This window comes from Candida albicans, chromosome R (assembly GCF_000182965.3).
Source record: "Candida albicans SC5314 chromosome R, complete sequence".
Lineage (NCBI taxonomy): Eukaryota > Fungi > Ascomycota > Pichiomycetes > Serinales > Debaryomycetaceae > Candida > Candida albicans.
Window position 1 is genome coordinate 1,859,381 of NC_032096.1, and position 24,803 is coordinate 1,884,183.

Sequence of the window (24,803 nt, forward strand, 5' to 3'; positions counted from 1 at the left end):
AAAGTTTGCAATACTATGACTGTCTGACCGCTATTTTTGTATATTATTGAAATTAAAATTAAAATTAAATAAAATAAAATTACTGTGTGAATACAGAAAATCTAAAAAAACAGATACATATTGATTACTTAATAATTAACAAGTTCATCTCTCAATTGTAACAAATCTTCTTCTGATTTGATATTACTAAATACATTTTCGATTGCTTTTGGCAAGACCTCAACAACACGATCGAGTTCCTCTTCTTTAACACCAATGTTTATCATTATCAACAAATGTGGTGGCAACACTGGCAAGTTTTCATGTTCTAAAATCAACTTACTTCTGGTTATTAATATGCCTTCATGTTCCAAAACATAATCAATAACTTTTTGTAAGATAAAACTTTCCAAATTCAAATACTCGTCAAACTCATTCAACAATTTTGCAGGCTTCCCCGTGGTGATAAATGTGGAGTTACCATACATCAATGGCAAATTCAATTGTTCTCTGACCTTCTCTCTCAATCTCAAATGTATCATAGGCGATTGAGGGGATGACACGATGTGCATTGGTAACTTTTCAAGTGCAGCTTCCAATCTGTCGTACACGTCAACAGTCTTTTTATGCAATTGAACCATTAATTTCGATTTTCCAGTGGTCGGATCCAAGTTTTCTGGTGCCAGAATTTCTCTAATTGCTTGGGAAGTAACTTTGGCCGAATATGGGGGCAACGATGCACTAAAGACATAGGCATTGGATGAGATTCTTTGATGGTGCACCATTGGATTAACACCAACACAAAATCCACCAGATGACGCAAAAGAATTAGCCATGGAACCAATAGTGATGGAAATTTCATCTCTTGAAACCCCATAGTGTTCCGGCAAACCCTTACCAGTGCCACCTAAAACACCAATAGACAATGATTCGTCCAAAAAGAGTCTATACTTGTACTTGTTTTTCAATTCCACTATTCTTGGCAAGTTGGCAATATCACCGGAATTGGCAAACAACCCTTCTGTGATGATAAATCTTCTTCTTATTGGTTTCTGTCTGTCTAAAACTGGTTTCAATTGTGACAAAATTTGTTCCAAATGGTCGACATCATTGTGATCATACCATTCAATATCGGCTCTGCTAACAATTAACGCCTTTTGTAATGCAATATTAACACCACTGTCAACCACACACAAATCACCTCTTTTCAAAAATGCAGGTATAACGGAACCAGCAGTAACAAAATCTTGCCCATAAATGATAGCCTGCTCAGAGTCCAAATAACGAGCCAAATCTTCTTCCAATCTGACGTGGACATCTTGGGTCCCGTAAAAGTTTGGTGGACCACATGCACCCACACCGGCCGATCTAATTTCTACTCTGGCTGATTCTTTAATTCTATCGTTCTCGTTAAGATTAAGGAAATCCTGTGAAGCAAGGTTCACTGCCGTCTTGTTATTTAATTTCACATGAGCACCATTTTGACCTATGATCTCTGGCACTGATTTCAATTCCCAATTTTCCAACTCGGTAACCTCATTGACCAAAGGAGCTGGTTCCCATTCATCACACAACTCATCGATCTCTTTACGAGAAAACCTTACCAATTCCGACTTGTTTTCCTTTTTCTTTGAACTCAAAAAATATGATAGGGCAAAAAGAACTAAACAAAATTCAAGCAAAGATCTTATAGGATCATTCTGGTAAGATGATTTAATATATCTCAAAATGATACTACCCCCAGGTATGTATTCCAAGTTGTTCAAAGCGGTGACAAAGTCTTCTTGAAACGTAGATGACAATAACTCCCATGCAGCTGATAATGGCAATGCACTGTAATGCTGCTGAGCTATAGCTGTTGCAGTAGTCGTAGTCGTGGTTGTGGTTGTGGTAACAATTATTGAAGATGCCATTATAAACTGTCTAACAAATGGATTCAAATATAATTGACTATTCGTTTGTCCAAAAACGTATCTATTTGTCTATCAAAGAAAGGGAAAAAAGAAAAAGAAAAGAATGAATGAATGAATGAAAATGTTATTGAAGTAATGATATGGTAGATTTCTAAATGTACATATGTTAGAAGTGGACGTGTGAGGTTAGCTTGGTTTTCAAAAATGATAAATTTTTTTTTTCGTGTTTTAGTTTGTTTGTTGAAAGTTTAAGAAATTTGTCACCAAGTACACACACACACACACAAACAAAAGAATCGTCCACTGGGCTATCCAGTAGAGACATTTTTCTGTCACGACATTTTCTTTAGGCGACCCCTTTCTTTGTATATTTCTAAATCCTAACTATAACTTTACACACACATCGGCGAAAACCTACCTTTATGGAATAAAAATTTTCGACACACCTTCAACTTCTCTTCTGCAACACACACATCCTTCAATTCCTTTACTAACTAAACTCAATCTACAGCTCTCACAAATAGCAAAGCATTTACATGGCCAAGTAATGATTTCTCGAACATTTGTCTGGCAGATCACACAGTCCAAGGATCTGGCACTGTCGTCGTCGCGACTACTTTGCTCGCCCTTTTCAAGCCTCTTTGAAATTAATATATCCAATAATCTAGCAGTTTCACTATCCTCTTCAGTTCTCCCTAAAAATTTATCGGTTGACTGAAACAGCAGCAGTGGCAGGAATGCTAATGATTGATACTTGGATCTGGTCAATCTTCCGTTCTCTTCTCCATACTGCATGTGTTTCTGTAATATATCCAAGTATGTCGTGTTGGATGACACAAGCACATCGTGTAATTCCTTGCCATCAAAAAGTTCATGTATTGGTAATATAGCTTGTTTTTGTGCAAATGTAGGGTTTCGAGATGCCACAGTTCCCGGAGTGAAAACAACTTCATCCACATCAGAATCATATTCCAAATCAGTCTCCTCCTCTATAACCTCATTGTAATCACCAGAATTATCCACTTCGGAAATGTCGTTGGTTGATAGTAATATCTTAGCGTACGACTGGGAAACCTCATCTTGCGTAAAGGAGTCGATATTAACCAAGTCTTTTTTCTTACGACTAACTCGTCTTGTCACGTATTTTCGTAAAAATGGCGGGGTCTTTAACTTTCTCTTTTCAAACTCGTCTTCGGTCTCTTCTTCCCAGTATGGCCGTTTCTCGATCTTCTTACCCAAAACAACCTTTTTGAACAAGTTTGGTATGTATTCCAAAATAAAGCTATCAACCACCAAACCGTACAATAATTGCCAAGTGTACACGATCATATCCTTCAAATACAAAGTTCTTTTCTTCAAAACGCTGGTCCTTCCACCAATGTTGCTGCTCTCGTAATCGCCCAAATAGTTTCCTGAAATTAACCTTTGTGTGGGTTTAGCTATGACATTACCATAACCAACGAGTTGGTTTTCCTGCAAGTACTGGACAACACCCCGCGATGTTCCATTTCGAGAAGAGTGGCCTGCCCACTTTAATCTCTCCCAAATGCTTCTATCTACCCAAGTTTCATCCTCTAGATTAACTAGACTTAATTCGGTAATATAGCTTGACCTCCCCGCCAGTGTGATTGCCAAAATTCCCACATTTAACAATGCAGTGTAGAAATCATCATTGAGGTTGATATTCAAGTTCTTTATCAACAGATTTGTATCCTCCTCATCCAACTCATTTCGAGAATCACGCATAAACAAACTAGCATAATTGAGACCTCGTAACCGGAATCCATTGACAACCACGGCCAACAAAAAGATTGCCAAGCTGATCAATATGATAAACAATATAAGCACTTGGGGAGTAAAAGTCAAAACCAATATAAGCGGGAACTGCAAAAAGCCCCAGCCATTGGTAAATGAGCTAATGAAGTAACCCAAAAACGTCATACCAAAAACTGTCAGCGGTATTAACCTATACTTATTGTCATTAATTATAGCACCAATGTGAATGTTCAAATGATTCAAGATCAGAAACAACGTGGTGAGAAGGACTTGCTCTGTTGGTCGCTTGTAATACTTGGAACTCCCAAAGAAAAATGCCCCGTTACTGCTAAACTCTTGAAACGCTAAAGAATGTTCAAATATTGTGATCCCGCTCTCTGTATAAGGTTTCTTACCTTCGATCGACGCAATAAACGTTTCAATAAACGACAGTAAACAAAATGTTAAAAAGATTGGCCAGTACATGTCACTTGTGGGTCCGACCATAACCTGTGCCCCGGGTGTCTTCATGTATTTGGTGTCGTTGAAAAACTCAGCATCATACTGGAACAACAGGTCAGGAATGTATCGGTATATCCAATTTAGACTGGAGTCCTGTGTTAGCCCCAAGTGGTAATGCAAATTCAAAACAATCAAGATGTTATAAATTTGATACAAGAACAACAATATAACTCCCACCCTAAAACTTATCATACTCAAATTTTTGAAAATAGTACTGCTCGCCAACTTTGCTTGGTTGAATTGGCCCCTCCTCACTTGCTGTTGCTGTAAATTATTTGTTGAGGCCATCACCAATGTTCTGTTTAACACTAGKKGCCATCACAAGACATGCTAGTCCATAGATTGAACAACAGTATTTGCTTATTGCTCCTAATCTATTCCAGGGGGTGGTATTCATGGAGGAGGATTGTTCACTTTGTTCCCATATCACATCGACCAACGACGAGATAAACTTGGCCAAAGGAAAATACTCATGCTCGTCATCGATTGCGGTGCCAAAACTACCACTTATATCTATAGTGCTGTTATTCATTGTTAGGTGCTGTGTGTGGTGTGATAGGAGAACAACCCTCCCACACTTATTTTCTGTCTGTAATTGTCATGCTCGGTTTAGGTGTGTGGGAAATGTCGCACTATCTAGGTTCTGTAGGTGAGCGACATTTAACCAAATATCCACAACATTGAAAAAAAAAAATACATCTTCAAACATCTCCTCCATCGCAAGACAATCTAGTCTATCTAATATCAGTACAACCATTTACACACAATGGGACGTAAATTACCCCCACCTCCACCTCCTCCAGGAATACTGAATAAGAACAAACGAAGAAAAGAGAATGATGGAAAACCAATTACGGAGAACAGCAATGGTGCCGGTAAGCAACAACTTCCACCACCTCCTCCTCCTCCTTCATCCTCTCAATCTTTGAATAGCAAACTTCGACCACCTCCACCTCCACCTCCACCTCCACCACCTTCTGCAGATAGTAAAAAACAATCAGCACCATCAACATCCCTTGAAAATGAACAAGAACCAAGAAAAAGAACTTGGTCTAATGTGGTGAAATCTCGACGTCAGAAAAAGTCAGATACAAAGAGATCAGCCACTCAGGTCATACCACAGAAGCCAGAGATGCCACCGCAGCACTTGCGCAAGATTATGATTGATCATGGTGATTTGACTCTGAACAAGATTGCATCTGATAAACGCTCACACTTGGGATCTTTAAAATATTTACCACATGCATTGTTAAAATTACTCGAAAACATGCCACAACCATGGGAACAGCAAAAGGAAGTTAAAGTTCTTTACCACACAACAGGAGCCATCACATTTGTCAATGAAATTCCCAGAGTCATCGAGCCAGTTTACATAGCCCAATGGGCGACTACTTGGAACATGATGAGACGAGAGAAAAAAGATAGGAAACATTTCAAGAGGATGAGATTCCCGCCATTTGATGACGAAGAGCCGCCGTTAGATTGGCTCGAAAACTTGGATGATACAGAACTAGTGGATGCCATTAGACTGAAAGAAATAGAGGATGACGACGAATTGAGAGATTGGTTTTATGATACAAGACCTTTAGTAGAAGACCCGGACATTGTGAATGGTGATTCTTACCGTAAATGGAATTTAGATTTTGGTACCATGAACAAATTGTATCAGTTGTCTCGACCTATATTACACGAGGGACAAACACAGAAATTCGATAAAAACTCCTTGTTCACAGCAAAAAGTCTAAATGTTGCTATTCCAGGAGGACCAAAGTTTGAGCCACTTTTCAAAGACAAAATCAATAATCCCGAGCTCGAAGATTTTACAGAATTCAATTCCGTTGATAGAATCATATTTAGACAGCCAATCAAGACTGAATATAAAGTGGAGTTGCCATTCTTATACAATTCCTTTGTCAAGAAAGTATCGGTTTCCCCTCTTGGTGCACCATTGGATTGCCGATCTCAGCAGCCACAAAGCAAGGGGCTTCCTGCTTTTACTTTTAATCCAAAATTCAATCTCATTGTGCCGAAAACACAACCTAAGAAGAGTGAGGATAAAGATGACGACGACGACGACAACAACGATTTTGCTTTAGATGTTGAGCCGTTTCTATCTTGGACGACAACTGAAGAAACAAATGACATTGAAGAGTTTGGAGAAGTTCCAGTGGAACCAAAAGGCACAGCAGATGCATTGGATTTGTTTTTTGCTCCATACCCTTTTAATCGTCGCAGAGGCAAAACCATACGTGCTCAGGACGCCGCATTAACGAAAGATTGGTATTTGCACCAGGCCCCGAAAAGCAGCAACACCAAAGTGCGTGTTTCTTACCAGAAGCTATTGAAAAATTATGTGTTGAATGAGGTTCACAAACGACCAAACTCAAGACGAAGATCACATAAGAATAAACATCAAAAACTATTGAGGAGTTTAAAGATGACGAAATACTTTCAACAAACAACAATAGACTGGGTTGAAGCAGGTATACAAGTGTGCAGACAAGGGTTCAATATGTTAAACTTGTTGATACACAAGAGAGGTCTTACGTATCTTCATTTGGATTATAATTTTAACTTGAAGCCAACAAAGACGTTAAGCACCAAAGAACGTAAAAAGTCTCGTTTTGGGAACGCATTTCACCTTATTCGAGAGCTTTTACGAGCTGTCAAAATGATTGTTGATTCCCACATCCAGTATCGTTTAGGTAATGTTGATGCTTACCAACTAGCAGATGGGCTTTACTATCTTTTCAATCACTTGGGCCAATTGACAGGTATCTACAGATACAAATACAAGGTCATGCACCAAATACGTCAATGTAAAGATTTAAAACATATTATTTATCAAAGATTCAACAAAGTAATAGGTAAAGGTCCTGGATGTGGCTTTTGGCAACCGGCATGGAGAGTGTGGCTCTTCTTTTTGAGGGGTATCATTCCGTTATTAGAGAGATGGTTGGGTAACCTTATTGCTAGACAGTTTGAAGGTAGAAGACAAAATGATGTGGCAAAAACAATTACCAAGCAAAGAGTTGACGCATACTACGATATTGAGTTGCGAGCCCAAGTTATGCACGACATATTAGATATGATCCCTGAAGGATTGAAGCAAAGCAAATCTAAAACTGTTCTTCAACATTTGAGTGAGGCATGGCGATGCTGGAAAGCAAATATTCCTTGGAAAGTTCCAGGGTTACCCAAGCCCATTGAGAGTATAATTGAACGGTACATAAAAGCCAAGGCAGATGGCTGGATTTCAGTGGCACACTACAACAGAGAAAGAATTAGGAAAGGTGCACATGTGGAAAAGACAGTTGCTAGAAAGAATTTGGGGAGACTTACAAGGCTATGGATCAAGAATGAACAAGAAAGACAAATGAATTTTGGCAAGAATGGTCCATTTGTGTCACCAGACGAAGGGGTGAAGATTTTCCAAACAATGGTGAGCTGGCTTGAGAGCAGAAAGTTTAATCCTATTCCGTTCCCACCAATATCTTATAAGCACGACACAAAATTGTTGGTTTTGGCATTGGAGAATTTGAAAGAAAGCTATAGTGCAAATGCCAAGTTGAATTCGGCACAACGTGAAGAGCTCGCATTGATTGAGCAGGCATATGACAACCCCCACGAGTGTTTGGTTCGAATCAAGAAGTTTTTGTTGACCCAGAGAATTTTCAAGGAAGTTGGTTTAGAGATGATGGATTACTATAGCCATTTGGTGCCAACGTATTCGGTGGATCCATTGGAAAAAATTACTGATGCCTATTTGGACCAGTACTTGTGGTATGAAGCAGATAAAAGAAGGTTATTCCCCAACTGGGTCAAACCCAGTGATGATGAAATCCCACCGTTACTTGTCTACAAATGGTGTCAAGGAATCAATAATTTACATAGTGTGTGGAATACGTCGGCAGGTGAATGCGGTGTCATGCTTGAAACTTCATTAAACAAATTTTCGGAAAACATTGATTTCACCTTGTTGAACAGGCTTTTACGTTTAATCATGGACACTAATATTGCCGATTATATCACTTCCAAAAACAACGTGAGTCTTACATTCAAAGACATGAACCATGTCAACCAGTACGGAATCATCAGGGGACTTCAATTTGCGTCATTTGTGTATCAATACTATGGTTTAGTTGTTGATTTGTTGATTCTTGGCTTGGATAGGGCATTGGAAATAGCTGGTCCCGTTCAGAACCCAAACAATTTTCTTCAATTTAAAGATTTGGAGACTGAAACTGCATCACCAATCAGGTTGTATTCGCGTTATTTGGACAAGATTCATATATTTTTCCAATTTGACAATGAAGAGGCATCTGGTTTAATTCAAGACTATTTGTCGGAACACCCAGATCCAAATTTTGAAAATGTTGTGGGGTATAACAATCATAGATGCTGGCCCCGCGACTCTCGAATGCGGTTGATGCGACACGATGTGAATTTAGGGAGAGCAACATTTTGGGAGATTAGTGGACGCATTCCAACTTCGTTGACGTCGATAGAATGGGAGGATTCGTTTGCATCAGTGTACTCCCGCGATAACCCAAATTTATTGTTTCTGATGTGTGGTTTTGAAGTGAGAATATTACCGAAAATCCGAGCCAAAGAGCTTCTGTCATCGCAGGAAGGTGTGTGGGATCTCGTAGACCAAAACACCAGAGAAAGGACAGCTAAGGCGTTTTTACAAGTGTCACAAGAAGCTGTCGATCATTTCCACAATCGAATTCGTCAAATATTAATGTCTTCTGGATCTACTACATTTACCAAAGTTGCTGCAAAATGGAACACTGCGTTAATTGCGTTGGTCACATACTATAGAGAAGCTGCCATTGCCACGCCGTCGTTGTTGGATGTGCTTGTCAAATGTGAAACAAAAATTCAGAATCGAGTGAAAATGGGGCTCAATTCCAAAATGCCTTCAAGATTCCCACCAGCAGTGTTTTATACACCCAAAGAGTTGGGAGGGTTAGGCATGCTAAGTGCATCACATATTTTAATTCCTGCTTCAGATCTTCGGTGGTCTAAACAAACAGATACTGGAATAACCCATTTCCGAGCTGGTATGACGCACCAAGATGAAAAGATTATCCCCACAATATTTAGATACGTGACTTCTTGGGAAAACGAGTTTTTAGACTCGCAAAGAGTGTGGGCCGAGTATGCTATTAAACGGCAAGAGGCAATTGAGCAAAACAGACGATTGACATTTGAAGACATGGAAAATAACTGGGACCGAGGTTTGCCACGTATCAGTACGTTGTTTCAAAAGGATAGACACACTTTGGCTTATGACAAGGGCCATAGAATAAGAAGAGAATTCAAGCAGTTTAGCTTAGCCCGCTTTAACCCATTTTGGTGGACCAGTAATCATCATGATGGTAAATTATGGAACTTGAATGCGTACAGAACCGATGTTATCCAAGCGTTGGGTGGTATTGAGACTATTCTTGAACATACATTATTTAAAGGTACCGGTTTTGATTCGTGGGAAGGATTGTTTTGGGAGAAAGCTTCAGGTTTTGAAGACTCGTTGAAATTCAAGAAATTGACCAATGCCCAACGACAAGGGTTGAGTCAAATACCCAACCGTCGTTTCACATTATGGTGGTCCCCCACAATCAATCGAGCAAATGTTTATGTTGGGTTTTTGGTGCAGTTGGACTTGACTGGTATATTTCTTCATGGTAAGATCCCAACATTAAAGATTTCGTTGATTCAAATTTTCAGAGCTCATTTGTGGCAGAAAATCCACGAGAGTGTAGTCCAAGACATTTGCCAAGTTCTCGATAAAGAATTGGAAGTTTTGCAGATTGATAATGTGGAAAAGCAAGCTATCCATCCAAGAAAATCATACAAAATGAATTCGTCTACGGCAGACATTGTGTTGACAAGTACTTACAAATGGAAGGTCTCCAAGCCATCTTTGCTCAACGAAAAAGATGATAAAATGGAAATTCCTGCCACAACGTTTTGGATTGATGTTCAGCTTCGATATGGTGATTATGACTCGCATGACATATCAAGATATGCGCGATCAAAGTTTTTAGATTATACAACCGATGGTATGAGCTCGTATCCGTCACCAACTGGTATTATCATTGCAATTGACTTGGCATATAACATGTACGATGTGTATGGTAATTGGTTCCCAGGGTTAAAGCCGTTGGTCCACAATGCCATGAGAGAGATTATGAAGGCAAACCCAGCATTGTATGTATTGCGTGAACGTATTCGTAAGGGGTTGCAGTTGTACCAATCACAACCTCAAGAAGCATTTTTGAATTCTAATAACTATGCTGAATTGTTTAATAACGATACCCAATTGTTTGTTGATGACACCAATGTTTATCGAGTTACTGTTCACAAAACATTCGAAGGAAACTTGGCCACAAAACCAATCAATGGGTGTATATTTATACTCAATCCTAAAAGTGGACAATTATTTTTGAAGATTATTCACACGTCGGTATGGTCAGGTCAGAAACGTTTGGGCCAATTAGCCAAGTGGAAAGCAGCAGAGGAAGTTGCTGCGTTGGTCAAGTCGTTACCACGAGAAGAACAACCTAAACAATTAATTGTCAGTAGAAGGGGGATGATGGATCCACTTGAAGTCCATATGTTGGATTTCCCCAATATCTCCATTAGACCTTCGGAATTGCATTTGCCGTTTGCTGCGGTTATGAAGATAGACAAGTTGTCGGATATAGTTTTGAAAGCAAGTGAGCCGCAAATGGTGTTGTTCAACTTTTATGATGATTGGTTAAAGAGCATTTCCCCTTATACTGCATTTTCTCGAGTGATATTGATTTTGAGAGCATTGAATATTGACACTGAGACAGCCAACCATATTTTACGTCCTAGTGCTAACATTGTGACACAAGACCACCATATTTGGCCATCACTTAGCGATGAGCAATGGGTTGACGTTGAAGCCCAGTTGCGAGACTTGATTCTTAGCGACTATTCCAAGAAATACAATGTCAATATCCAATCGTTGACGCAATCAGAAGTGCGTGATTTGATATTGGGTCAAGATATTAGAGCTCCTTCTGTTAAGAGACAAGAAATTGCTGAAATTGAAGATGGTAAATCCAACAACCAAGTGGAAAACAAGGAACTAACAGCATTGAAGACAACTACAACCAATGTACATGGTGAGGAGATTACAACCGTAACCACTACAAACTATGAGCAACTGACGTTTTCGTCAAGAAATGAATGGAGAAATCGTGCTATTGCTGCCAACAACTTGCACTTGCGTGCCAAAAATATATATGTGAGTTCAGAAGAGTTTGTTGATGACGAGAATTCGTTCACGTACATCTTGCCAAAGAATATTTTGCAAAAGCTTATACAGATTTCAGACTTGAGAATCCAGGTGGGGGCATTTCTTTACGGTAAATCCCCTGCCGACCATGTTGGTGTTAAGGAGATTAAGTGTATTGCCATTGTGCCTCAGTTGGGTAACGTTAATTCAATACAGTTTCCAAACACCCTTCCCGACCAGGTAGGGTACTTGAAGGATTTGGAATTGTTGGGATGGGTTCATACTCAATCACAAGAGTTTAGTTACATGACATCATTTGACATCACCACACAATCGCGGTTTTTCGATGAATACAAGCCAAATTTTGTCACCATGACCGTTGCTTACACGCCAGGATCAGTCACAGTATCGTCTTTTGAAATCACCAAAGAGGGATTTGATTGGGGTCGCACAAACAATGACATGATGTCAGAAACCCCATCTGGGTTCAGTAAAGATTATGCTAAAAAGAACCAATTGATCATGTCCGACAAGATTGCTGGTACATTTATGGTGCCTGATGATGACATCTGGAACTATTTTTTCATGGGGGCCATTTTCAATGCCGCTGAATTGTATGATCTAAAGTTGGACATTCCGTTGACATTCTACGATGAACTACACCGTCCAATACATTTTAGTAATTTCACCCACATTGAGGCTGGTAATGAAGAGGAAGCAAATCAGGAAGATGTATTTAGTTAGTGCATATATATTAATACTACAACTTGTGTTTTAACTCGCCACTGGCAAGTTTCTTGAATCTATCTTTAGGGATTCCCGAAGTCCATTTATAAACTCCTCTGGAGACTTCTTGAGAGTTAACCATACTAATGGCTGGCTTGTAAATCTGTTTCAACAATTCCTTATTTTGCAAAATCGAGTCAACATGCAAGTTTTCTGTAGCGTCGAGCAACTCGCCCAAGACGGTGGAATTGAACTCTTCAGCTGTTTTAAATTTCCCTCCATAGTGTTTGTTTACGAGCCCAGCATTTTGTAAATCTTGACCAGAAATTCTCTTGGACAACAACAATGCTTCGGCAGCTTTGGACCAGCCTAAACGAATTGGAAGTGTGGCCGATGTACCACCTTCAGCGAGAATACCAATATTTGCAAAGGGAGTTAAAAAGAATGTTTTTGACAAGTCATTGACATAGACCAAATCACAAAGTGCCACAAAGGATGCTGATAATCCTATAGCAGGTCCATTCAAAGCGACTGCAAGGATCTTTTTGTGGGCAAGAAACGTTTGCACCAAAAATGTTTGCTTTGCCACTGACAAGTTCAACCAAGTGTCAAGTTCGGTATCTTGGGAGGTAACAAAATCAGCATTGGCACCTGCAGAGAAGACCCTGCCTGTAGATTGAATCAAAGTGATGATAGTGCCCTCTTCGTTGTTTGCTCTTTCTAAGAATTTGCAAAGTATATCATATTGTGGTATGGTTAAGGAGTTGAGTTTTTTTGGATTGTTCAAAGTAATCAATACTGCTCTGTCTTTGACTTCATAAGTGATTGGGTCTGACATGATTGGGTCTGCTGATGGAGAGAGTCTTTTCAATTTTGACTGGAAAATACGTCAACTTTTATATGGTACCACATCCGGACTTACGAACCTTGGCAAAAAAAAAAGTGGGGAATCGAATTGATCTACACACTACTACTACTTACCAGTGTCTTACTGAAATGATATGCTCTTCAATAGATAACAATAGTTTCCGCAACTCACTTCGCGAGATATTCTCCTTTAGCAATAACAATTCAAGAGAGTTTTTCCCATTCATGTATTTGAGCAATTTGTAGAAAACAGCTGTAAGTTCGGGAGATAGTTTGCACTCTTCGTATATAATCTTGTTTATCCATCGACGTTCCAACGTTGTTGCTCTCCCAGGATCAAGGATGATTGTGTCATCCCCCTGAACTAGTGTTACTATAGGAGTCCCGTCTATATGTTCATGTAGACCGTCCAAGCGGGGTTTAGATGCATACTCATCGTCCTCTGGTTTATCCAGGTCTTTGGAATCACTAACTTGCTTTGAAGTGTTATCGGTTGGCATAATTGGAGCTTCGGTCTTTGATGAATTTGCAGTCGCTACGGTCACAGATCCATTCTTCTGCTTTTTCTTTTTCTTTGCCAAGTTCTCATTCTCGATATCTTCCTCCACCTTAATTTTTATTTTGCGGGAAATTTTTAGCCAAATGAAAGTCTGAAGCTGGGTTACGTAGCCGTGTTTGATCAACCAACCTAATGCTTGCAAATACCTATCACGATGGTCTTTAGAAGGTATCACTGTTGCAAACTGTTGAGGCTTTCTGGACTGTGGAGATAACAACTTGAGAAAGTGGGGTAAAGACGGCAACGTTGGGAATCGGCGATTAAAAAATGAGATATCGTCGTACAACTTTATAGTGATGGGAGCCATTGGAGACACAATGTAGACAGACCTCGATGACAACGGTAGTATCACACGGGCACGTCTCCAATAAATGAGGTGAAAGGCAAAGTCTTTGATTTGGGAGATATCGAGCTTGCTATTTCTTGCTGATAGTTTCAACAACGATTCAGTGGGCTCGATCATTCGAATGAACTTCGCTAATGTTGAGTCAGTCTCAGTCTTCATATCTTTGATGATTGATTCTGGGTCGTCCAATAATAGTAGAGCGAAATAAACAATAATCTTTTCTGCCGAGTTTTCCTCGTCTTGTACTGAATTGAACGCATGGCCGTATCTGGATGTTTCTCCTACGTTGATAAAGCTTGTGTCTCCAAGTAGCTCCACTGTAGACGACAAATATGAAGCTGGGAGAAAGGGAACAGACGGATCAGGTAGGGAATGGAACTCAGTTTTGATTGGTATTTGAAATGAGCGCAACTTCCCATTTATGGAGAGATTGGCAATGGTCGACGTGCTGATCCCTTCAAAACAATCACGTATCACTCTGGACAATGACGATTTTTCGGTCAACAATGACTCGTTTCCTTCAAGCAGTTCTCGTAGCGCCAAAATGTTCTTCACCTGTTGGGACACATAATCATGCTTTTGCTGTTCATAACGCAACACAAGCGACAACCTTGATATTACATAATGGAACATTTCATCTACTCTATAGTTGCTTTCAATAACTGGTGGGTTCATCACAAATACCAAGTGAAACATGTTTAAGCTGTTTTTGGCAGTGTGTGTTTCTTCTTCATCGTGCTCGTTGTTGTGGCCAATGCTACGCCACTGTCCATTGTCCAGTCTGTGAACGGGTAGTCCCAAAAATAGCTTGTCTTGAATAGTCATTTCAAAACGAGTATTGCACATTTGTTTGGGTGGTGCCAACATTTCACATATGTAGGCTGCATCTGTTCCAAATATTTCTCCCTGTATTGAGCTTTCTGGCGGTGATGTCGTTGACAGACTAGCCATGGTGCTTGACTTTGATATTGTCTTTGTTAGGCCATGTTTTTCCTTTGTATGTTTCTCTTCTGATGGTGATGTGGTTGTGATTTTCCTTCTCCGGGAGTCTTGTTCATCTAAAAACTTTAGAAGGTCTGACTTGGTGCCCATGTAGTAATCGATATGTTTCGAGTCCCAGTTTCGTGAGTTAACCCCATACATTTCGTTTTCATTTACTTCGTTTTCATCCTCACTCTCCTCGTGGTCATATAATTCATCGTCTTCATTGTCATCCAATGCATACTTCGATTCGTCTCTAGATGGGTCATTGGATAAATCAAATGGATATTTATATATTAATTGCGGTCCACTATGGGTTGATATGACTAGTAGTATACCTATTAGACTGGGATTTGGTAGATTCAAACTCATTGAGGAAAGAAAAGACAAACAAAAAGTAAAAAAAAAAAGAACAAAAAAAAAAGCATTACTCGCTACTTTATCGATTTATTTTTCTATTAAAACTACACACCTCTAAATCTTGTGTTTAACATCTTTGTTTGCCAATTGAACAAATCTTGTTTGTGGAACACCTTCTAACCATTTACCCAAACCTCTCATGACTTCTTGTGAGTTGGCGTGGTTTATGTATTGATCTCTGTTCAACTTTAACAATTGCTTGTTTTGAAGAATTGAATCTTCGTGCAAGTTTTCAAATGCATCGGTCACTTCCTTGTACACCTGTTGGTTGAATTCTTCTGTGGACTTGAACTTACCGTCGTAGTGTTTGTTGATCAACCCAACATTGTAGCAGTCAGCACCACTAATTGGCTTGGCCAACAATAAAGCTTCTGAAGCTTTGGACCATCCTAACCTGGCAAACAAGGTGGCAGAGGCAGCACCTTCAGCAACCAAACCCAAGTTGGCAAATGGTGCCAATAAATAGAATTTGCTCAAATCGTGGACGTAAACCAAATCGACCAACATCAACAACCCAGTACTCAACCCAATGGAAGGACCGTTGACTGCAGCAACCAAAATCTTCTTGTGGTCATTGAACAAGTTGGTCAACCAAACGTTTCTAGCAACAAATTTTCCCAACCAATATTCGTGAGTAAATAACAATTGGGGGTCAACATCCATCAATCCGTTGTCGGCAAAGTTGGCACCAGCAGAGAAAAATCTACCTGTAGATTGAATCAAAGTCATGACTGTGCCTTCTTCTTCGTTGGCCCTTTCCATGAATTTACCCAACTTTAAATATTGTTCACCATTTAAGGCATTTAATTTGGAAGGAATATTGAAGGTGATGATAGCAGTTCTATCTCTGACTTCGTACAAGACATCGGCTTCTTCGTCGGACATTGTGTATAATAGTTTTGATACTTTAGGTGAATTTGATAAAGAAAAATAGAGATAAGACATGGAGTTTATATATATTTTTTTTTTCATTGTCTGAGGGGACGTTATGTTGAAATTCTTCTGTGGGGTTTATTTCTTAATTAGTGGTAGTTTCACCGCGGCAAGTCATTGTTGCGGATAATTTTTTTTGGCATATGAAAAATATCCACAAACGCTCCACAAAATATATCACAATCAAATTAAGGAATCAACCACATTTTATATTATACTTACTTTACATAACCCAAAATACCGGAGATAATACTCGAGGGGGCACGGAGATTTCTCATTTTCCTACTTGGTTAGATAACCATTCCAACCCCTCATATAGACCATCTCCAGTAGTGGCACAAGTGGCCTGGATGAACCATGGCCTATTCCTGATAGAATGCAACCCCATCTTTTCAGTGATTTCCGCGGCATTCATGGCATTTGGCAAATCCTGTTTGTTTGCCAAAACAAGCAACACTGCGTCTTTCAACTCATCCTCATTCAACATCAGCTGTAATTCTTCTCTGGCCTCGTTGATTCTGTCCCGGTCATTTGAATCAACAACAAAAATGATTCCTTGTGTGTTTTGAAAGTAGTAGCGCCATAGTGGTCGGATTTTATCTTGTCCGCCAACATCCCACACTGTAAATGATATATTCTTGTATTCGACGGTTTCAACATTAAACCCAATTGTAGGGATTGTGGTGACGATTTCTCCTAGCTTGAGCTTGTACAAGATGGTGGTTTTACCAGCAGCATCCAAACCAACCATCAATATTCTCATTTCACGTCTCCCCAAGAGACTGGCAAATAATTTTGAAATTGTTAATCCCATGTAGATAACTATACTTGATTAGAGCTGTTAGACAAAAAATCAGTTGATTTTGTGTGAACCGAAAGATTATGTGCCATGACCTAAAAAAAAGTGTGAACAGTTTGGAATGGTACACGACCAGAAGTACGACAACTTTTTTTTTGTTGAACAAACCGAGAAGTTGATAGGCTGTTTTTTTTTTTCTTTAAGTCAAGCAAGTGTAAACAACAACAAGCCTGTTAGGTAATCCAATCATGTCTATTACAGTTACATTTCCGAAATCCCCATCTACGAAAAAACGTGCACCGGCATTTGGAATTGAGTTGGAGTTTAGTCAACAAGGCAGTAGCGATGGTGCTATAGAGAAAGCGGCATTGGCAGTTCCTGTGTTTAGCGTTGACAACCAAGACTTTGTATTGATAAGAGACCTTGCCAAGTACTGGGGCTACCCTTCATCGTATCAATTGATTGTCAAGTTGGTCAAATGTGCTAACATTGAAAAGTCGCAAATCTTAAAGACCGATAAGGATTTGAATAAAGAGTTGTTTGAGTTGGATTTGATTGAAGAAGCAGATACAAAGATTGATCTTTTTTATATTTCGTTACCCTTGGTCTATTCAAGAATAGAAAATAAGAAGGTTTTTTATGTTCTGCGTGAACCAGAACAGCCAAAGGTGTCGAAAGCCCCAACACAAGAGAAACCAGCAAGTGTGGTTGCTGCTGAAGAAGATGACGATAATCTAGATGATGATGAGGAGGACGAAGTGGATGAAGACATGGATGAAGATAATGATAATAGTGGGGAATTGTCTAAAGGATACAAGCACATGCACAAGGACCATCCAAAGTATATAAATGACGATAGGGTTACTATTGGACAAGTGTTTCATCAATACGGACTTGACCCTTCGACACCATTAACCCATTCACTTTTCAATAGTATCAACTCAATGTCGAAGCTAAACTATTACAAGAATTTTGGAGTTTCAGGTTACCGATTTCTTCCCAACAGCAAGTTATCTTATGCAGAACGAGAATTGGTGTTGAATGCCAACAACTACAATGATATGCACATTAACGAAAAGACAGAATCCAAGCCGAAAAAGAGTTTCCGTAAACCCATTGGAAAGTCAAAGAAACATAACTTGCAGATTGATCCGAACTCCATAGATTTAAGCGAGTCAGTGATTCCGGGACAAGGGTTTATACCTGACTTTAGTATCCACCATCTTTGCAAAGTCCCTAATTATTATGTGACATCAAACCACCAAAGTCTCCCGCTGTCGTTCAACACAAAGAATCTTAATGCAACTTCGAACTCTTCGTATTTGTTTAATGATAATGTCAAGATAAAGTCAAAAAGTATTCAGAAGTTGGTGTTCAACAGCGATACCGATAATTACCATCACACAAAGTATTTCTACACCAAAACCTACCGTGGTCCAGGGTCGGGGAATTACAAGGATGGTGCATTGATGAACAAAATCAACAAGATACATCTTTCCAGTAATAAAAAGCCGCGCCACAAGAGAAAGGTGTCGAACAATAACAGGTACAACAAGAGTTTAAAGGGGTTAGTCCACGAAAAGTTTGACAAGAACTTTGTTGAGTACTTGCTTTCTGAGCAACGCAAGTATACCGAGGACTATTCCAATCTTGAAATTTTACACAATAGCTTACAGTTTAATGTTCTTTTGAATACGTATCGTGGTGTTGCCCAAGAGACATGGAATAACTACTACAAGTTTAAATTGATTGATTTCGAACAATTGAAGGCTTTGCAAATGGAGGCAAATGAGCTTGAGGAGAGAAAATTGGATGCTGCTAGACACCAACAGTGGGCGGAAGAAGAGAAGCTTCGCCAAGAAAGATTGCGTTTAGTATTTGAAGATGAACGGAACGAGTTTGAGCAATTGCAAAGCGAGTTTGGTCAGAGAAAGAAGGATTTGGAAGAGAAATTGCGTCGTCGTCAGCTAGAGGCATCTTTGAGTGATAGTTTTGAAGCTGATAGCGAAAATGACGATGAATCTGAGCTCGCCCAAATTCAACAAGACTTTGAATCAAGCGCCAACGCACTCAAGACAAAGTTTGAAGCGAAAAGAAAGGACCTCATAAACCCAGCACCACCTCCACAACCAATTGAGACACCACAGTTGGATCTTAACAACAAGTTTAGCTTACCAACAGTGTATCCAGAGATTATTCGAAACTTGCCATTAGAGTTGCGAGGGATTGTCCAAGAAAGCAAGGAGGAGCTTCCGCCTATCAAAAAGCCCATACACTATGTAACTACATACCCTGAACGTCCAAATCCAGAGTATCTTACACGAATCGAGATTATCAAATTGCCAAATGCCAATTCGGTTGGATGGGATAACTTTAAAAAATATAAAGATAGTGATGTATAGTAATAGATGTGCGCAAAGATCATTTAAAATGTCGTGTTAAAAAAAAAATGCTTATGTAAGCTCGTAACACATTTGATGATTTGTTTTTTTTTTTTTTGTCCAGAAGTTCGTAGTTTCTTCTTGTCTGTATTATATAAAGACGGCCATGGTTGTGGTTTTTTACTCTGGATGGGTTGAATCACCATCAAACTGAAAATGACTCAAGTTATAGAAGACACTTATCCTTATTTGCCTGTTTATGAAGCTGTCGCAAAAGAATCTGACAATGACGACTGCCAGCCTTACTTTGATTTTATCACAACCCTAAAAGAAGCAAAGCAAACTGATTATCAAAGCTACAAGTATAGAATTGACACTGATTTTCCCAAAATAGACAAACTAGTTTTGCGGAGACCAACGTGTATGCCAACTATTCCCGAAGCTGTTGCTCATTTAAAGTTGTTGAAAGCGTTTGGTGTATTGAAGGAAAATGTATTAGGGTGTGGAAATGATCCTGAAAAGTACCAAATTAAAAAGTGGAAGGTGTTTATTACATGTGCCGTGAGGCGGTTTATTATTTTTGTATCTGCCTTGAGGGACTGTTATAGTGATGGATCTTCGTCCAGAGAACTTCCATTCTATGAACTACAAAAAGATGCAAGCTTCAATGAAACAATGGATCTGTTTTTGCCTCCGCTAGATGTGGTTATGGTATGGCATGCCTTTTTATTAAATCCAAAGACGTTCTATGACGTGTTTACAAGAGAGGAGTTTATTGTATTTGCAAAGTACCCATTTCCGTTGGATAGACTTGAATCGTGTATTGACAATGAATCTTTTGAGTATAACGTATCGGATGAGTACAAGACCAATTATACTAATTTATTGAAAACATTCACAGACAAAGCAAACGATTTAAAGTATGATGTGGGGACTTTTTCTATGCACGAAGAGTTGGTTGTTGTCTATTGTCCACAGTGTGAGGTGTCATTATCAAAGCCTATTCCAATGACAACAGATCGGGAAACTGGGTTTGCCGATTGCCAATTCAAAGCAAAACCTCAAAGCAAGAATAGAAACATTGTTTTGCATAATTGCTATTGTGAAGATATTGAAGAGCTAACTCATGACGAACTACGCAAACTTCAATTGTACCACGATCTTCACAACTCAAGGCCCCTCCCAAATACTTATAAATACTTTTCACCAGTCCTTTGCAATCCAAAACAATCAAGAGATCCTGGCGTAGCTAGTAACAAGGTTAAACAGGCTGTTATGAAACGTTGGAGCTCTTCCAAACCTGTTTATGCGATCACAAAAGATGTCGATGGAGGGTTGGGTGATTATGCACAGTCGAATCTTATCTGTTATACAGTGCCCCGTGGTATGGTGATTGGTGAGGATCTAGTTGGCTGTGTATTGCGACAGGAAATATTTACCATGAAAATGAACAGCATGGATTGGTTGCACTCACCTATTGTGCTACAGAGCGTATCTGAGTCGTTGATCAGATATAGACGGTTTTTCCTGATGATGACTGATAATAATCTAACACATATGGTAGTTCCCACATTGGATATTGACTTGATGTGGCATACCCATCAGCTATGGATGTATGGATATTTCAAAGACTGTTTGTCTTCATCGTGCCATGCCGTCATCGACCATGACGATAAAGTCGAGGCAGGAGAATTAGATGATGGTTTTCTGTTTGCTTCCAAGGAATATAAGAAAAGGTATAATGAAGACTATTCAATCTGCTATTGCCGTTATTGCTCGAGCCACAGACCAGAAGTGAAGCTTCTGTTTTGGAAGTCGTCTTTGAAATCACGAAAGAAATTGGAAAGAGAAAAGTTTTCATTAGTTACTCATCCGTTGTTCAGTTTAAATGAAGGGTTGTGTCATATAAGCACACATAACTCAATAGTTTTGCCCCATGATGCTGCTATAAGTAGAAGATTGGAAAGTGATCTACCATGGACCAAAAAACATTTCCATTTACAAGACCCAGCAAATTATGTTGTTGCACCACTGGTACCAGCAGGGGCCTTAATCTTTTGTAAAATTCCGATGTAGTGTAGTGGCTATCACGGTTCGCTTTCATTTCTTTCTTAGGAACAGAGCGCCGAGCAAACCGGGGTTCGATTCCCCGCATTGGAGTTTATTTTTTGCCAATTTTTTTTTGTTTTGATAGCTAACAAGTTGTATAGTTGTTTAATTGAAGACTTTATGCTTTGATTTGTCTCTTTGAAACCAGCTTGGATAGTGGTTAGAGAAATTTTCTTTTTTTTTGGCGAATAAAATTCTTACGTTGGACAAAATGTAAACAAACAAAGTGGCGATGTTGTTTTTTCATCCACTACAGCAAACTTTCATATGATTTTCAAATAAGGTTGAACTTGTCCGGAATGCTAGTAGAAAGTGTAAATGGCCATCACCATCCATGGAGGGAGTAGCAGCAGCAGCAGTGTCTGTAGACATAGTTGAGTTGATTAGAGGATAACAGTAAATTGATGTATATGTATAGTAAAGAATATTATGGTGATACTCTATACTGAATATATTTGTTAGTTAGTTATTAGTTATTTGTGGTTAGTCTCTAAAGGGAATTCTATAGTATTTATAGTTCCCTTCCTCTTTCTAACACACTCTTCAGCGATGAGCTATCCTGGGTCTTTAAGGTGAAGTACCTGAGGATATTAGTAAGTATCTTTTCTACACAGTCTATTTTCTTGGCTAATAATATTATATAATATTGTGTTGGTATTATATTAATATTATATTAGTAATTTATCTTATTCCGTTTTAACCCTCTAGTTCATATTTCTCTAACCGTGGCTATATCTTTGTGCTTGCATTACATTTATCACAACATGTTCGAGGAAAGATGCTTCATTTAAGCAAAGCAGAACGTGAGTATTTTGATGCCGCCTATAGTTTATCCAACGAGGCTATAGAGAAGCTCGTTGAACTTCAGGGCAAGCTAGGTTTGGTAAAAGATGATGACGTGACATATACTGTTACAATTGATCATGGTAAAGGTACATATACATGCAATACAGAAAAAGGGGAGTCTTCATGGTGCAAACATCTTTATATGTACCATAAAATGAGGTTCTTGGTATTTGGAGATAACATGGAGAAGCAAATGGATTTTCCTGTGGAAGACTCCCAGGATTATTTTTCGGATGAAGATGATGGTTCTTTTTCGGATATTGAATTGGAGAATCAAGAAAGAGATTTTCATTTTGATAACGAGCTTGCTTCTAGCTATGATGATCCTCTGGATATTATTGATGTTGTTAATCTGACGAGTTCTAATAATGAAGGAACGTCTACAGGGCAGTCTGATCAAAATATACCCCAAAAAACTTTTGAAGAGTTAAGTACAGAAATTGAAGGTTATTTGGAAAACATTTCAAAAAGATACAAGGAAATACTTGAAAATTCACCTGAGAAAGTTAGCGAACTTGCACTTTACATGAGAAGTTTTAGTCAACAATTAGAGTATATCTCAACAGGTAAACAAGACCTTGATCATGATCCAAAACGCAGAAAAAAAAATTAGATAAATGGATATAGCCGTAATTTATGTATTATGTAACTTAAATATTTTGTCATTAAAATTGTTTTTAATGGTACAAGTCAGTAACAACCATGTGAAGGGAATAGGATAAGTTAAACTTGTTGATATGATTTCTTACTCAAAAAGAGATTGTGAAAAAAAGAATGCAAGAACCGGGAATCGAACCCGGGGCCCAACGATGGCAACGTTGGATTTTACCACTAAACCATTCTTGCGAATTGTTGATTTTGTAATGTCCCGTTTTAAGTGATTGTGTAGTTAGAGTGAATATCATCTCCCCGCAATTCTTTTAATGCTTTGAAAATATGTTACTAGTTAGTTCTAGCTTCTTCGCTAGTGAAAACTCAATTATCTTATTCACATGCATGAATTCTCTTTGTCAATTGATTTGTAGTCTATTTCTTTCAAATAATACTTATTTTCAAAAGTTTGGTTGCTATTAGAACCCTCAATGGTATTTCAACGCCTTGGAGAAATCCACAATCAAAATAGTAGATGCTCACCTTCTTATCTGACATGCCTAGCTTTCTAGCCAAAACTTCAGTTTCCTTACACTTTTTATTTAACAAAAACTTCAACACTTGCTTGAGATGTATTGTAATAAATGACACTATATAGTGAGAATAAAATAATTCATTTGAAAAAAAATTGATAGTAAAAGATTTGGAGTAAATATTTTGTATGGCGTTTCTTTTTTTGTTAGAAAAAAATAACAATCTTTCAATTCTCGACCAGTATTATGCATATGTGCTTTACATTGTCACACAGTCTAGCAAATAAGCTAAAGTGAACTAACCAATGTAATTAAGATAACCTCACTTCGATTATCATTTTCTATATCTTTTCATTATACTCCATTTCTCATCAATTGAATCTTTCAACCAACAGTTGATTTGTCAATTTTGAGTCCCTCATCTCTTTTGTAGAATCTTCGTAAGTTAACTCTACTTTTCTTTTATTAATTGAGTCCATTTTACAAGTACATGATATAAAATATAATCTTCTTCTGTCCACTATTTATATTCTCATGTATTCCGGAAATACATCAAATGTGTAGACATTATTTTTGTTCTTACTTGTGTCAATTTCTTTTTGTCCACTTTGTGTACTTAAACCATTGTGTTGTAAGTAATATAGCTTAGAATTAAATTACTATATTATTTAACTGTCACGTTCAGTCTGTCTGGGCAAGATTCCTTGTTTTTTGATCTGACTGTGTGGCACAAGAGCAGAGTTTGCTAGTGAGTGTTCAGTATTGCTACTAACAATTCAACTTATATTTGTCATAAGCCTGACAGGGCATAAGTCCTTTAGGCATGTGTATTTGGGGAAAAAGCAGATAGTCGTATGAAGAGTAAAAGTATGGAACTGTAAAGCCAGCGATAATGTCGGCAGGTCGTGTGCGTGCTAATACCCCACCGAGTTACCCATCCTGCTCGTTATATAGACCTTTAGTTCCCTTCGCTCTTTTATATTATACGTAGTTCTTCTCCAGCAGCCATAGAATATACTCCTTTATCAGTACAGTGAACGAAATATAAAGTAATTTTGTATAGTAATAATTTTGTAAGGTGATTTTTTTGTATAGCAATTTTTTGTATAGTAATTTTTTTGTATGGGAAAAATACTAGTAATTTTTTGTATGGTAAAAAATACTAGTAAACCCTTTGTATGAGTGCACTACATAGTAATTTTTTGTATGAGTGCACTACATAGTAATTTTTGTATGGGAAAAACACTAACATTTTTTTGTATGGCAATTC

General features: G+C 38.5%; 10 protein-coding genes and 2 non-coding genes across 12 annotated transcripts; 5 read left to right on the plus strand and 7 right to left on the minus strand. All coding sequences in view use genetic code 12, as the record gives it.

The window, feature by feature from the left end:
- Positions 1-128: 128 nt before the first annotated feature.
- CAALFM_CR08640CA (serine C-palmitoyltransferase) lies at positions 129-1,892 on the minus strand (the record flags this gene model as incomplete). The annotated part of the gene is made up of 1 exon (XM_711183.1): positions 129-1,892. The coding sequence occupies one exon, from the start codon at positions 1,890-1,892 to the stop codon at positions 129-131; it is 1,764 nt and encodes a 587-aa protein (XP_716276.1).
- Positions 1,893-2,312: 420 nt separating this feature from the next.
- CAALFM_CR08650CA (putative ubiquitin-protein ligase) lies at positions 2,313-4,457 on the minus strand (the record flags this gene model as incomplete). Its single annotated transcript, XM_711185.2, has 1 exon — positions 2,313-4,457. One exon carries the CDS (start codon positions 4,455-4,457, stop codon positions 2,313-2,315), a length of 2,145 nt encoding a protein of 714 aa, XP_716278.2.
- Positions 4,458-4,935: 478 nt separating this feature from the next.
- Positions 4,936-12,186, plus strand: PRP8 (U4/U6-U5 snRNP complex subunit; the record flags this gene model as incomplete). The annotated part of the gene is made up of 1 exon (XM_711186.1): positions 4,936-12,186. One exon carries the CDS (start codon positions 4,936-4,938, stop codon positions 12,184-12,186), a length of 7,251 nt encoding a protein of 2,416 aa, XP_716279.1.
- A 16-nt stretch (positions 12,187-12,202) lies between these two features.
- On the minus strand, positions 12,203-13,006 carry CAALFM_CR08670CA (uncharacterized protein; the record flags this gene model as incomplete). The annotated part of the gene is made up of 1 exon (XM_711187.2): positions 12,203-13,006. One exon carries the CDS (start codon positions 13,004-13,006, stop codon positions 12,203-12,205), a length of 804 nt encoding a protein of 267 aa, XP_716280.1.
- Positions 13,007-13,145: 139 nt separating this feature from the next.
- On the minus strand, positions 13,146-15,293 carry CAALFM_CR08680CA (uncharacterized protein; the record flags this gene model as incomplete). The annotated part of the gene is made up of 1 exon (XM_711188.1): positions 13,146-15,293. One exon carries the CDS (start codon positions 15,291-15,293, stop codon positions 13,146-13,148), a length of 2,148 nt encoding a protein of 715 aa, XP_716281.1.
- Positions 15,294-15,395: 102 nt separating this feature from the next.
- Positions 15,396-16,313, minus strand: ECI1 (dodecenoyl-CoA isomerase; the record flags this gene model as incomplete). The annotated part of the gene is made up of 1 exon (XM_711189.1): positions 15,396-16,313. The coding sequence occupies one exon, from the start codon at positions 16,311-16,313 to the stop codon at positions 15,396-15,398; it is 918 nt and encodes a 305-aa protein (XP_716282.1).
- A 235-nt stretch (positions 16,314-16,548) lies between these two features.
- Positions 16,549-17,088, minus strand: ARF1 (Arf1p; the record flags this gene model as incomplete). The annotated part of the gene is made up of 1 exon (XM_711191.1): positions 16,549-17,088. The coding sequence occupies one exon, from the start codon at positions 17,086-17,088 to the stop codon at positions 16,549-16,551; it is 540 nt and encodes a 179-aa protein (XP_716284.1).
- Positions 17,089-17,321: 233 nt separating this feature from the next.
- Positions 17,322-19,475, plus strand: CAALFM_CR08710WA (uncharacterized protein; the record flags this gene model as incomplete). The annotated part of the gene is made up of 1 exon (XM_711192.1): positions 17,322-19,475. The coding sequence occupies one exon, from the start codon at positions 17,322-17,324 to the stop codon at positions 19,473-19,475; it is 2,154 nt and encodes a 717-aa protein (XP_716285.1).
- Positions 19,476-19,670: 195 nt separating this feature from the next.
- On the plus strand, positions 19,671-21,530 carry CAALFM_CR08720WA (uncharacterized protein; the record flags this gene model as incomplete). Its single annotated transcript, XM_711193.1, has 1 exon — positions 19,671-21,530. The coding sequence occupies one exon, from the start codon at positions 19,671-19,673 to the stop codon at positions 21,528-21,530; it is 1,860 nt and encodes a 619-aa protein (XP_716286.1).
- tE(UUC)7 lies at positions 21,521-21,614 on the plus strand. Its single transcript has 2 exons — positions 21,521-21,557; positions 21,580-21,614. It is a non-coding gene; the product is annotated as a tRNA-Glu (tRNA).
- Positions 21,615-22,341: 727 nt separating this feature from the next.
- CAALFM_CR08740WA (uncharacterized protein) lies at positions 22,342-23,022 on the plus strand (the record flags this gene model as incomplete). Its single annotated transcript, XM_711194.1, has 1 exon — positions 22,342-23,022. The coding sequence occupies one exon, from the start codon at positions 22,342-22,344 to the stop codon at positions 23,020-23,022; it is 681 nt and encodes a 226-aa protein (XP_716287.1).
- A 162-nt stretch (positions 23,023-23,184) lies between these two features.
- Positions 23,185-23,255, minus strand: tG(GCC)6. Its single transcript has one exon. It is a non-coding gene; the product is annotated as a tRNA-Gly (tRNA).
- Positions 23,256-24,803: the final 1,548 nt, after the last annotated feature.